This window comes from Protopterus annectens, chromosome 4.part0 (assembly GCF_019279795.1).
Source record: "Protopterus annectens isolate FY-2018-M chromosome 4.part0, PAN1.0, whole genome shotgun sequence".
In the NCBI taxonomy this organism is placed as follows: Eukaryota; Metazoa; Chordata; order Ceratodontiformes; family Protopteridae; genus Protopterus; species Protopterus annectens.
The window spans coordinates 538738447-538752175 of record NC_056733.1 but is presented as its reverse complement, the minus strand read 5'-3'; the positions used below and the strand labels follow the sequence as shown (position 1 = coordinate 538752175).

At 41.5% G+C, this 13729-nt stretch overlaps 1 protein-coding gene across 2 annotated transcripts in view; it reads right to left on the bottom strand.

Moving 5' to 3' along the window:
• THOC5 (THO complex 5) overlaps positions 1–13729 on the bottom strand; it is a 1209707-nt gene that overhangs the window by 868380 nt on the left and 327598 nt on the right. For both annotated transcript variants that reach the window (XM_044068466.1, XM_044068467.1), the window contains one exon: positions 13075–13189. In XM_044068466.1, coding sequence (XP_043924401.1) covers positions 13075–13189 — 115 coding nt within the window. The remainder of the gene's footprint in view (positions 1–13074; positions 13190–13729) is intronic.

Sequence of the window (13729 nt, the reverse complement as noted above, 5' to 3'; positions counted from 1 at the left end):
CAGAGGGGGAAGGTTGGCTTCCCCTGATTAAAGTAATAAGGTCTTCAGCCATTCTTATCATTTGTTTTTTAGGCATAGAGGCCTGACCATGCAGTCTGGGCGTCGGTTTCCTAGGCATGGTTCAAGCTTTAGGCCTTGAAGAAGAAGATGGCGTCAGTTATACAAGTCAGTAGGCCTGAATACACCCTCAGAAGCTGGTGCCTGCACAGCGGCTCCGGACCCATCCAAGGTAGAGACATTTGCTGGTTCCACAGTTGAAGCATCTACGGCATATTGGACTCCGAATGGGTCTCAGTAGAGGCCTGCAAGTCTGATGTAGCAAGTATCAGGGGCTGCGAAAGCACCTCACGGAGTACCGGCAAACTGGCGACTAGCTTAGAAGCATCGTTGGCAGCTTTTGATCTAGGTGGCCTGTCTCTGTCTTTATCTTTGCATTTGTTCAGAATGTCAGTAGTCGGGTGGCTTACCGAAGACATATCTGGATAATTGAACAGAGTACTAAAATATTTAGAAGCGAAAATGTAGAGACGACGAATAGTTTGTGGTTTAAATAAGACAAAACCGACAGCGAGGTACGTCATGGTCAGGGCCTAGGCAAGGAATACAGTACAAATGAAAATCTTTATGAGGTATTTGCTTTCCACAAGAAATACAATTACTGACTTTTACTGACATTGGTTAAGAGCAAGAAAAATTTGCCCCAGTGGGGTACTTAGCTTTAGGTGAAGACTTCGGTTCTGAAACTCAAAAACGAAAATTTCAGGAGCCAGCCGACCGGCACTTGCGAACTGCTTCTGCTTCGGGCACCGCACGGCAAGAAAGACTGATGTAATGGTGTCAGCTGCATGCTTTATACTCCTGACTACCTGACGTCACGGAAGATGAGACAGCAACTGACGCAGGACCCAAGACTTTGATAATCAGGCCGACTGAGGGCTACTGCAAGCAGATAACCCAAATCTGATGACTGCAGCAGTGAAACACAAAGAACATCAAATGTTGCCTCAGTGAAAAGGTACCATCAGTACCACTCTTGTGTCCCTTACTCAGATTTTCAACGGTACTCTGGCGATGAGGGGGAATGCATTAAAAAATGGACCTGTCTGTGGAAAGGAGAAGGCATCCGTCCTCCAGGAATTGGGATGTATAACCAATGAACAGAATTTTTTTCAGCAGAGTGTTTAGATTTTAAGCAAAAAGGTCTATTTCTCTCACAGTCCAAGACAGGCATAATGAAACTGAACATGTTCTTGTACGGAGTGCAGTTGTGAGAGTTCACTTCTGACCTGCTGAGATGATCTGCTAAAGAACTGTTTTACCCCCGACAGGTAGTGGGCTAGAAGTGTAGACCCAAGGCTTGGGCTGTGTCCCACAAAGCCATGGTAAGGTTATGCAGAAGGTAAGAGTGGAGTGCCCCCTATCTGTTTTTGCACCATATCACTCTGGTGTTGTCTATAAATGTTCCTGGTTTCTATATACCCTTGAAGGATGTGATGCCCTTAAGAAGCAATTATCTTCTTTAGCTTTTTTTTTTTTAAATAAAAGCTTTGATCATATTTTCCTTCAGCACGGAGGCAGTTGGAATGTCCCCACCCCCAGGGTGCATCTGAGGCATCTGTGTTCAGAGTCTGGTATGGTTGTGCGGTCCAGAATGGTATTCCTAAGTTCTGGCTGCAAGTAGAGATCCACCACAGGTGTTCCCTTTTTATACAGGGAAGAAGTGCAATTTTTTGATTGACAAATTTGCTGTGTTAGCTCGAAACATTTTGAGATGCCACTGCATCTTTCTGACGTGAAGTCTGGCTAGGGGAATCATTAGGATACATGAGGCCATGTACAAACAGAAGTCTGAAAACCTCCTATGCTGGGATTACTGTGAGGGTAAGAAAAGACTGGAAGTAGTTTGTCGCAAAAGTGACATTCTCCTCAGAGAGGAAAGCATAAAGTATAGCCTGGGGCAGAGAAAATGGTCATAGGCACAGGGCAGAAAGAAGATCCTCCATGGAATCTCCTCTTATCAGGCAGTAGTTTAGGTAAGGGTAGATCTGAATTTGCTTGGTCCTGCTGTATGCTATTACTGGAGCTAGACACTTGGTGAATACTCTGGGCGCAGCAGAAAAAGCAAAGAGCAGAGAATTGATAATAATTTCTACCTGCTTTGAAATGCAGATATTTTCTGCAGAACTTTGCAATGGGAATATGAAGGCAAGCATATTTTAGATCAAGGTGACATGTAGACCTGAGGAGAAAGTATAGGCAGAAGCTTTTGTAACGTAAGCATTTTGAACTTGGGTGACAGAAGAAATCTGTTTACCTTTTAAAATGTCTAGTATGGGGCTCCAAGTTCCCTCCTTTCTTGGAAAAGAAGAATCTTGAATACTCCTTTTCCCCCTCCTTAGCAGTGTACCTTTTCTATGGGGCCCTGCTATGGTCCCACCTGGATCAAAGATTCTTTTACTTGCTTTGGAGGGCCAGTAGGAATGCCTGCAGGCTTTGGAAGAGAGGCAAAACAGTGAAGCCTGCTTTGATAATGCTTAGCATCTCTATGTCTTGGGTTAATTTTGGTCCATTCATTGTAAAAGAGAGACAGCCTTCCTCCTAGTGTTGAAGGAAGGAGAAGGTCTGGAAGAAAGGGATAGGGGTTGTTGGGATGAGACTTGAGAGAGAGGGAACAGGGAGTGACTCGCTGAGTCAAGGCTGCTCCCTGCTAGTCCCCTGGGAATGTGATTCACTAGGCCTAGAAGTAGGTTCCGATTTCCATCTTTTACGTTGCCTCAGTGCTATACACCTTCTAACCCCTTTCCCTCTTTTGCTGTGGTGACAGGGAGGAAAGGACCACAACTTAGTGGGATAGGGATAGTTTTTACTATACCTGGGTAGTTGTACCTGCATAAAATCCTTAACAGTCTGCATACATTTAGCCTTCACCTCTATTTTTAAGATATTATTTGGACCCAAGGCAGAAGATAAGGTCTCATCTAGAGGAGCATCTAGAATCTCAGACTTAACATGGTCTGGACGGGACTGTTCTTTTTAACCAGGCATGTCAGCGGATAACAGATCCTGAGGCAACCACTCTGCTTGATGCTTAAGCAACAGAACTGCAGACATCCAGCAATTCTTTGAAGACAGCTCCATCTTCCACCCACTCCAGTTTTTCTTTCATATGCTCCATTCCAGGTACTTAACTATATGGAACTGGCAATTGAGAGTTTACATAGCTGGGGGACAGAAATATAGACTTTTGCCAAATCGATCAAGGGTCCTTCCTCCTTATCATTTAGCAATGGATTCCCACAAGTGTTCCCTTTAGTTCCTTTAGGAACTTACGTCACCACTTCAGACCAGCAGTACAACTCTTGAAATAGTGTTTATGGAAATCTAGAAATTGTCTGGCTTCCTAGGACAAGAGGTTGGGAGTCAGGTTGCAGGGATAAGTCCAAAATATCATCATCCATTACTTCTAGAACTGGAGGAATGGACAAAGGCTTACGCTCTGGGAGCTTAAAATAATCTCTTACCTTCTGCTTACACTGACGGTAATCCTGAGTTTCCCAGTGGAAATACTCCTTCATTTTATGAAGTGTTTCCCCAAAGGTGAAGTCCACAGCTTGAGACTGAGGCTAGCAAGTCATAGTCAGAATCGGCATTTAAAACTTCAGATAACTGGTTTACATAAGCCAACTCATACTCATCTGAATACTAAAAATCTGAGGATTCCTGGAGGGGAAATACCTCTTTTTCCCAGAAACAGATTAGTTATGCAGTCTGGAAGCTAAAACTGGAAGCAAATTCTCTTAGTCTTGGCAGGTCCTGCTGGTAGGCCTGTGGGAGTTGTGAGCTTGAAGGCATAGACCATGACATGCCAGGAAGAATCCTTTTTGGTTTGGCCTTAGGCTGGGTCCTGGGTGGGGTGTTGGAGGTACTGGGACCAGGCCAAGAGCAGACAACAGTGGCCTGCACAAGGTCAACTGACAACCCCTTGAAAGTTACTGAAGACCTAGGACAAGAGTCAGAAGCCAGGGCTTGCAGAGCAACCTTGTACTCCACCAACAACCCTTGTCCTTCACCTTGTGCAGATGTGGAGGTTCTAGAGGGCATGTTGGACTCTAGAGAGTACTCGACATTGGTTTCCAACACTCCCTTAGTTGTCAAAAGGGAATGAGGAGTCTCCTGCCCTTTGACAATCAAGACTGGATGACCTGGCCAATGACGAAGCCGTGACATCTACCACCCTCACAAGTTTCGGATGATTCTCTCCCTGCACTTACAAGAGGGGTCGAAAACAGAAGAAGCCCTAGTGCATTAAGATAGTACAGTTGTGTACACTTACCATAAATGTAGATGTTCGGGTGTATTCACTGCTGCAGTCATTACATTTGAGTAATCTGCTGGCAGGTTGCCCTCAGTCGGCCTGATTAACAAAGTCTTGGGTCCTACGTCGGTTGCTGTCCCTTCTTCCATGACGTCAGGTCGTCGGGGGTATAAAACATGCAGCTGACACCATTTTCATCAGTTTTTCTTGCCCCAGATGTCAGGTGCCCCCAGAATGGGGAGCAAAATACACCAAAAAGGCTTTTAAGCATAGTAAAAGAAAGAAGAGGTATAGTAAGAGAAAAGCAGGGGGCTGGAGGATGGGTAACCAGGACTGCAACAGTGAATACACTCTAACATCTACATTTACGGTAAGTGTACACAACTGTACTATGTTCTTCATGTTTCACTGCTGCAGTCATTACATTTGGGTAGAATCCCAAAGCTGTGGTTGGGAGGATGGAATTATACAGCATTAGGAGCAACTATAAGGCCTTGCAGGATAGCAGTGGCAAAGCCTGCTCTGGATTTAGAGAAGAGAGGTAAATGGTAATGTTTGGTGAACATATGAACTGAGCTCCAGGTAACAGCTTCTAGAATGTCTCTGGTAGGAACCCCTCTGAGAAAGGCTGCAGAAGGAGATGCAGCCCTGGTGGAATGGGATCTGATCCCCTTGGAGACAGGTTTACCATGGTGCATGTAGCAGAAACAAATACAATGGCTTATCCATTTTGAAATAGTCTGCTTTGAAATAGCCTTCCCCTCTGCCCCTGCAGCAAATGCCACCAGTAATTGCTCAGGATTTTCTTAGAGATTTTGTCCTGTTTAATTAGAATCTTAGTTGTTTGTGTACATCCAATGAATGCAGAATCCCGCTCACCTTTGTTCTGTGGATTTGGGAAGAAGGTTGGCAGATGATTGGTCTGATTAAGAGCCACACTAGATACCACTTTAGGCATAAAGGATGGATTGGTCCTGAGAGCCACCCTGTCCAGGTAAAAGATAATAGAAGGCTCCACTGCCATGAGAGCCTGTAGTTCTGAAATCCTTTTACCTGAAGTGACTGCTAAAAGAAAAGCTGTCTTCCAAGAGAGAAATTTTAGGTCTGCAGTAGCAGCTGGCTCAAAAAGAGGTAGAGTGAGTTTTTCCAACACAAAATTGAGGTCCCCCATGCAGGGCTTGGTTTTCTTCTGGGAGGTCTTAAATTTTTGGCCCCTCTGAGGTACTGCTTTAGCAGGGGATGTGAAAAGAGGGGAGGCTCTGTGTTGTAATGAGCTGAAATGGCAGAGGCATGGATTTTTATGGAAGAAAAAGATAGGCCCTTGTGAAGCATTTCAGTTAAATATTGCAGAATCTGAGGAATATTGGGCATTGCTGTGCTTATTCCTTGTGCTTGGTTTCAGGCACATAAACTTTTCCATTTGTCAGCATACATTTTCTAGTACTAGACCTTCTAGCCTCCAAAATGACATCCATCACAAGTTTGCTGAGAGATGTAATTGGTGAAATTAGTTGATTAGCCATGTTGCAAGATTCAGAGTTTGGAGTAGAGTGTGCAGAATTTGATAGTTCTGCTGAGACAGCAGATAAAGTGTCTGAGGCAGGTACCACGGAGGAAGGTGTGACATATTGCATAAGAGCGGGTACCAGTGTTGGCAAGGCCAGTCTGGAGCAATCAGAATCATTTTTGTTTTTTCCTGTCCGACTTTTAGTAAGACCTTGGAAAGCAGAGGCAGAGGGGAAAAGGCATAGACTGACAGGTTTTTCCACCTGAAGGATAGAGCATCCACTTTCCAAGCTGTTTTGTGATGCATTCTTGTGCAGAATTTGGCCAACTGATAGTTTTGGGATAAGGCAAAAAGATATATGTCTGGGTTCCCCCATTTGCGTGTCAAGATTTGTGGATCCCTTTAACATTCATGTGGGTCTATAAGATTTCTGCTTAGTTCATCTGCCACAGCACTTTGCTTTCCTGGCAGGAATTGAGCCTGTAGATGTATTTGATAAGTCAAGGTCGTGTTCCACAAAGCCATGACTAGTCTACAAAGGGGGGTAGGAATGGGTACTCCCCTGCTTGTTTATGTACCACATGACTGTGGTGTTGTCTGTCTTTATCAGTAGTTGTCCTGGATGAAGATAGTCTTTGAAGGCTGTCAGAGCATTCTGTACAGCTAGCATCTTTTTCTGGTTGATATGTAGGTGCATTTGATTTGGGCTCCATTGGCCCTGAATGCATCTCCCTGCCAGATGCGCCCCCCCCCCCCCAAGCATAATCTGATGCATCTGTAGACAGGGTTTGGGTGGCAGGGGGTGGAATGAATGACGGTCCCTTGTTTTGGTGGCAGGCCTCTGCCCACCATAGGAACTGTTGCTGCAGGCAAGGAATGATAGGAATCATTGTTTCCAAGCTGTGACAATGTTGACTCCATAAGCTTTTTGGGTACCACTGAAGTTTCCTTATATGCAGTCTTGCATATGGAATTATTAGAATGCAGAAAGCCATGAACCCCAACGCCTGCAGAATTTGGAATTTGTCTTGCAGATAAGCTGGGTTTTTGTGGCCACTGGTTTGAAGTAAGTCAATTGAATTTGTTTTTCTGGCGTAAGGTAAGTCATCTGGGCAGTTGTATTCAAGCTCGCACTCAGGAATGTAACTATATAAAAGGGTACCAGTTGTGATTTATTTTCGTTTATGGTGTACCTAGACAAGTTAGAAGTCTTTTTACAAATGCCAGATGTTTTAGAAGTGTGTCCTTGTTTTCTGCCTGAATTAGACAGTCATCCAGGTAAGGATAAATTTGGATGTTTCTTTGTCTGCAAAATGCAATTACTGGTGCTAGGCACTTTGTGAAGACCCTCTTACATCCAGATGTCCTGCCGTTAGGTGCAGGGCACCCGCCAAGGCAGGAGGAGTGAGTTCAATCTCTGGTACTCGGGCAGTACAAGGGCTACCTCAGTATGAAAACCCATGTAGATATTACTGCAACAGTGGAACATGAATACCAGGCACAGCACAAACACAGCCTCCTCCCATAGCACTCCACTACCTGGTATGGCCTGGTATCTATTAGTGGAAACATTGTTCTGAATGATTTAAAAAAAAAAGTTTTTAATTTTGCTTTGAAAACCAGCAGCAATGTCAAACAATTACTATACCATCCAAGGAGTCCCTGCATAACTTCTGCTTCTCACTGTTGAAGATCTTCAGAGTGGTGTCAACACAGATCACCTTACTGGTGCTGCATTTGTAGGACATCTTCACTAATATCACATTCCCAAAGTGTGTCTCTCCTCTGCAGGTCATGAATATGTCAACATATCACAGGTGCAGTCAGTTCAGCAGATGGATGAGCTACCGGACATGATAATAGATCATTGAATAATTGCTCCCATGTCACTAAGAGAGTGTACTGCAGATGCATACTACTAGTCAGCATGCTGTGATTACACCATAAGAGGATGGTGTGGCCCCTGCCACCAGCCTCTCTGCTCCATCACAGCCATCTGATTGGTCCCATGGACATCCTTTTGTGCTAGTCATCAACCATCATGCTGCCTGTAGCCCAACCTATTCCCAGCCTAGTGTATCCCATCCTACTGCACCACAAACCACCCATTGTGGGCTGTCCACTCCTTCCCATCACCATTTGTCCACCCTCTGTCTTTGTACAGCCCCTATCTCTCCATCTCAGTATGTGCACATCCACCAGTTAGTATGCCTGTGTGACCCCATTTACCACACTTATCCACCCTTCCACTTCAGTTTCCCCCATCACCCTTTCCATAACCCCGTCTCTCTACATATACAACATTTGGTGGGGGGGGATGAAGAAATGAGAAGAAGAGTAGGAGGAAGAAGAGGAAGCATCCTGCCTCCTCCACACTTACTTTTCCTTTATGCCTTTATTTGTGTACCTTTGCGTGCTACGTCCTCCAATCTCCTACTGTCGTAGACTTTCTTTTCAATAAACCAATGAATGTCCAGGTGACTGGACAGTGGATAGCAGGTGTTTACAATATGCAAAAAGATGTTAAATGTATGGTGCTTGCCAAAAGCCTGCATCTCCATATGCCAACTCAAGCTACCATCTGCTTTCCAGTCAGGCAAAGTTCGTACAAACCACTGCATGGTCACTCTCCAGCTATGTTTACTTGTTCATTTACTCTGGTGGTGTTACTTTGTGGCTTTTTAGCATTGTTCTGTTTTCCACAAAAGAGTACATACTGCTCAGACACCACAGTCGCCATTACAAATATTCATGTATATTGCTGCTATTAGTGCCTCTATGGTTAACATTTCAGAATACTATTTGGAACCTAAATATGGTTACTTACACACCAATAAGGTTCAGAATATATAGTCATTCCTGTTGGTACATGGTTTGATCCCTATCATTTGCCTACTGTTTAACATTAAGCAAGTCAGTTAACCAGGCATTGCTCCCAGGTGACCCCGAATAGGGACTGTGTCTGGTAGACTTACCTGATTAATGAATAGTATTATTAAGCAATATTACGCCTAATCGATGTACCGTTATAACCATTATTTAAAAAAAAAAATCAGGGCTTAAAGACCTGAATGTCCCACACAAAGACTTAACTCATGTTCAGGCCGTTTTAGCCGTTACACACAGACACACACACACACACACAGACACACACACACACACACACACACACACACACACACACACACACACACACACACACACACACACACTCCATGGATATTTTTTTAACCTTGCTTTTAATACAGTATATCCCTAATATGCCGTAGGGTCATACTACAATGGAGAACTTTTCAGTTTACAGAGCCATGTTGCTCCTGTGGCGGGAAGTATACATATTTTTCTTACTTCCCACACATCCTCTACTTTTCCCAGGGTATCCAATTTCCTCACACATTGTCTACCTTTCCCAGAATATCCGATTCTAATTTAACAATCCTACTAACACTTTCATCTGTGTTTGAGTTAGACTTACTCTCTCAGGTTTTTCTCTTATTTTTCAAATAGTTTCACCTAGACATCCAGATCAGCATTTTATCATCCCAAACCACCTTCAAAATGGTTGGGAATGACAGTCAACGTGTGTCTTCTCTGTTTAAATTCTCATATCACATCTACAAAATGCAAATGATGTTTTAATGTCACCTCAAAGCAATTGCTTTCCATAAACAGGTATCATCACTACAGACATTCTTAATGGTTGCCATAGCTTTCGCAGTATTCTTACTTTTTCACAAAAACTGAAAAATTATCATGACAGCATTTGTTTTCTATACTCAAAACGTTAGTCTGTAGTAGTGGCAACCACTTCACCTTTACAATTTCCAGGAAGGTTTTCACAAATTCAGCCATACTGTCATCTTGTTTTTTTTCCGTTCATATATTCCATCAAGTTAATCTTTACTTCATTCTCCAGAACACCATACAACCTTAAATTCTACTTTCTTGTCTTCTATTTCAGTTAAATTCTGCCCCATCTGCTCCAACAGCTTTATTGTCCCACTTACAACAGCCATCTGGCTGGTGCAATGGCTTCCAACTGGTCATGCAGACAACTCTGTTTTACTATTAGTACCTAATTCATGTTTACATCAAACAAGCCAGTTAAGCTTACCAACTTAAATCATATAGCCTCTCAACTACAGGGTACTTCAACAATATTCAGTCTGAGGTTTTTATGATTCTCACTAGTAAAAAGCAATGCATTATTCCACTAATTAACTTAACCTTCACAGTACCCAGATTCATTCACATTACTTTGCTACTTATCGACCAAATCACAACATCCTTACTCACTGACTTTATTTTATTAAGTGCAGTTTTATAGGAGGTTTTATTTTCTAAAAACACACAGTTAACTGAGGTCACCAATTTCAACAGCAAACATATCCCTAGTAAGTGGTTTTAGCTTCTAAATAATATATTTATTTATATTTATCCTACAAAGCAAACAAAGCATCCAAAAGAAATGGCAACTTCAATGAGCATCAAGTGTCCTGAAGCGTACAGAGTTTATTTCTTAACAGAGGTTTGCCTGCCTAATAAACCTGGGTGATACACTAACATGACTGACTACAATGACTTGAGTTTAATAACAAGTTTGCAAAAAATATACATACAACATAATGAGCGTAACACACTGTAAAAGAGATTGTCTGGTAAAGTAAAGTAAGACACTGATCTCACCCATTATTTGGATCTATTAAGTCTACAACATATTATAGTAGTTAATGTTATGAAAACATGTAATAATTGGTGGATGCTATTATTAAAATGTTTGGACAACAGGCATAGTGCTTGAAAATATGTTTCTGTATACAATGAAATGCCCTGTTGACTCTTGACATCACCTAGCATTGTGGTGATGCTGTTCATGACATTTTTTTTGCAGATGACACCGCAGAAAGTTTATTACGATATGTGTAGATGTTTGAAAAACTGGCATTTTCAGACTATGCAAAGATTAGTTAAAGTGAAGTTAGCAATCAAACTTATTTGGCTAGTTTAGTGCAACCAGAGATGTTCCTAATGTTTACATGTAAAAAGGTAATGTGTGAGTGTAGAAAGTGTTTACTTTTGTAGAACTAACGGATTTTAAAGAGAGGCGGCCTACTAGTAATGTTGTTGACTATATTTTGTTGTGTGTATTACAGAAAGAGTAAAAGTGGAAAAGAATCGGAGGATTTTATACATAGATAAAAGGCAACACTACCTGTAACAATGACGTGCATGATTACATGGTAAAAGATGGTAAGCAACTTCAATGAGCATCAAGTGTCCTGAAGCGTACAGAGTTTATTTCTTAACAGAGGTTTGCCTGCCTAATAAACCTGGGTGATACACTAACATGACTGACTACAATGACTTGAGTTTAATAACAAGTTTGCAAAAAATATACATACAACATAATGAGCGTAACACACTGTAAAAGAGATTGTCTGGTAAAGTAAAGTAAGACACTGATCTGGCCCATTATTTGGATCTATTAAGTCTACAACATATTATAGTAGTTAATGTTATGAAAACATGTAATAATTGGTGGATGCTATTATTAAAATGTTTGGGCAACAGGCATAGTGCTTGAAAATGTTGTGTTTCTGTATACAATGAAATGCCCTGTTGACTCTTGACATCACCTAGCATTGTGGTGATGTTGTTCATGACATTTTTTTTGCAGATGACACTGCAGAAAGTTTATTACGGTATGTGTAGATGTTTGAAAAACTGGCATTTTCAGACTATGCAAAGATTAGTTAAAGTGAAGTTAGTAATCAAACTTATTTGGCTAGTTTAGTGCAACTAGAGATGTTCATAATGTTTACATGTAAAAAGGTAATGTGTGAGTGTAGAAAGTGTTTACTTTTGTAGACCTAACGGATTTTAAAGAGAGGCGGCCTACTAGTAATGTTGTTGACTATATTTTGTTGTGTGTATTACAGAAAGAGTAAAAGTGGAAAAGAATCGGAGGATTTTATACATAGATAAAAGGCAACACTACCTGTAACAATGACGTGCATGATTACATGGTAAAAGATGGTAAGATGATGATGGAAAATAAATATGTCAGTGTAAGCTGGACTGCTGCAGCATGGATGGATAGCAGCCTCATGCTGTCATCACTGGAAATAGTATGAATATATGTGAGTTTTACTCAGATGTTGTTCACTCACTGTCTGCTCAATAAAAGTTTTTTTTTCAAACACCTTTACTTATCACTTGTGACAAACAAATTTACATTCATACAAAAGTAATCAAACTGTACATTATACTTCACATATACTGCTACACATCATATAACCTAAGCAACATTACATAAATTATTCAATTTCTACTTTTTTAAAACAAGAAACATCTTTATTAAACCATCACTCACTACGCAGGCAATTATTCGTTTATATAAATGAAAATTAACCAAACTGACACAATCCAAGTTGCAAGCATTTTACATCACAAACCATACTGACACACTCCCAGTTGCAAACATTTTACATCATAATCTACCCAATCTTTTTCAATCAAACATAGCTCATTTAAGTCCTGTCGCCTTTTAAACCTCAATTCCCCCTTGTATGTACTGTTCCCACAATTCCCAATTTTTCGTAAGTAGTTTGCTCCTATCCTTTTCTAAAGATCTCAATTCCAGATGTTTTATCTCTGTTACTATATTCACTATATCTAGTATAGTTGGTTGAGATTTTGATTTCCATTTTCTAGTAATTGCTTTTTTGGCAGACACCATTATTAGACACAGCAAGGCATTACCATATCTAGGCAATTCCGATTCTGCATCATAGCTCAGTACAATTAACTCCCTCGACAGACCAATCTGCCCACCCAGCAACTCCAACAAGGCCTCCCACAGGGAATCCTTAAAATTCACCAATTCACTGTAATCCCAGAAAATATGTTCCCAATTACCTCCTTCTTTCCCCTCAAAAATGTGTTTCAAAAAGAAAAAATTCTGATAATCATCAGAATGCTAGCCTGCATTCTGGGCACATTTCCATTGTGGATGATAAACTTTCACAGCAGAGCAGGAAAGCATAGAAGAGGCAAGAACATTGTAAGAATCCAGAAACAGAATCAGAACCTGGGAAAGTTTACATACCAAGCAGTCTTAATGGTGGAGGTATCAAATCCCATTAATTCTTGCAGATAAACCTCTACATCATCAGATTACATGTTACCTACGTGATGTTACAGAGGTGTAGAAGAACATGCTACCATATTGTGGTAGAAGCAATCGTGTTACCTGCATGATGTTTTGAAGACGTGGCTGCAGGCTGCTCAGGTACTCCTTTTTGATCTCAATCTCCTTCAAGATCTTGTCTTTGTTAGCAAGGGACTCTTTGTACTGCAATGCCAGCCTGCCAAATGAACAGAGAACAGCTTGAAAAGAAAACATTATGCAACACATTTGACATTACATCTGACTGATTAAAGACACTGTAAAGGGTCTGATAAAGAGGCAAATTTAAGTGCTTTCAACAGGTATTTATTTTCCACTCACCTCTTCTCAGCTTATCTCCATTTGTCCAATATCCTACTCTAGGACTCCATGGTTTCCTTTTCATGTCACTAATCAGGGCAGTCCACTCCATGGGTTAAATCACTACCCCCTCCATGAAGAGATACTTTAGCAGTTCCAGGGAGTAACTAGTCCCTACAAATTGCTACCTATGCTTTTCCCTTCTACTCACTCATTCCAGCTCAATGTGACCCGATCACATGCCACAAAAGGATCTTGCCAAATTGAAGACGTACAACAGTGAAAAACTCATGCCTCCCCCCCTTTCAGGTGTCCAATAAGAAGAGCTCTAGTTCCTCTATTTGGTTCGACCCTTTCTCCTTCACACCACATACCCTTCTTATGGCTTTCCTCTGAAATCTTGCTAGACAACAGAGGT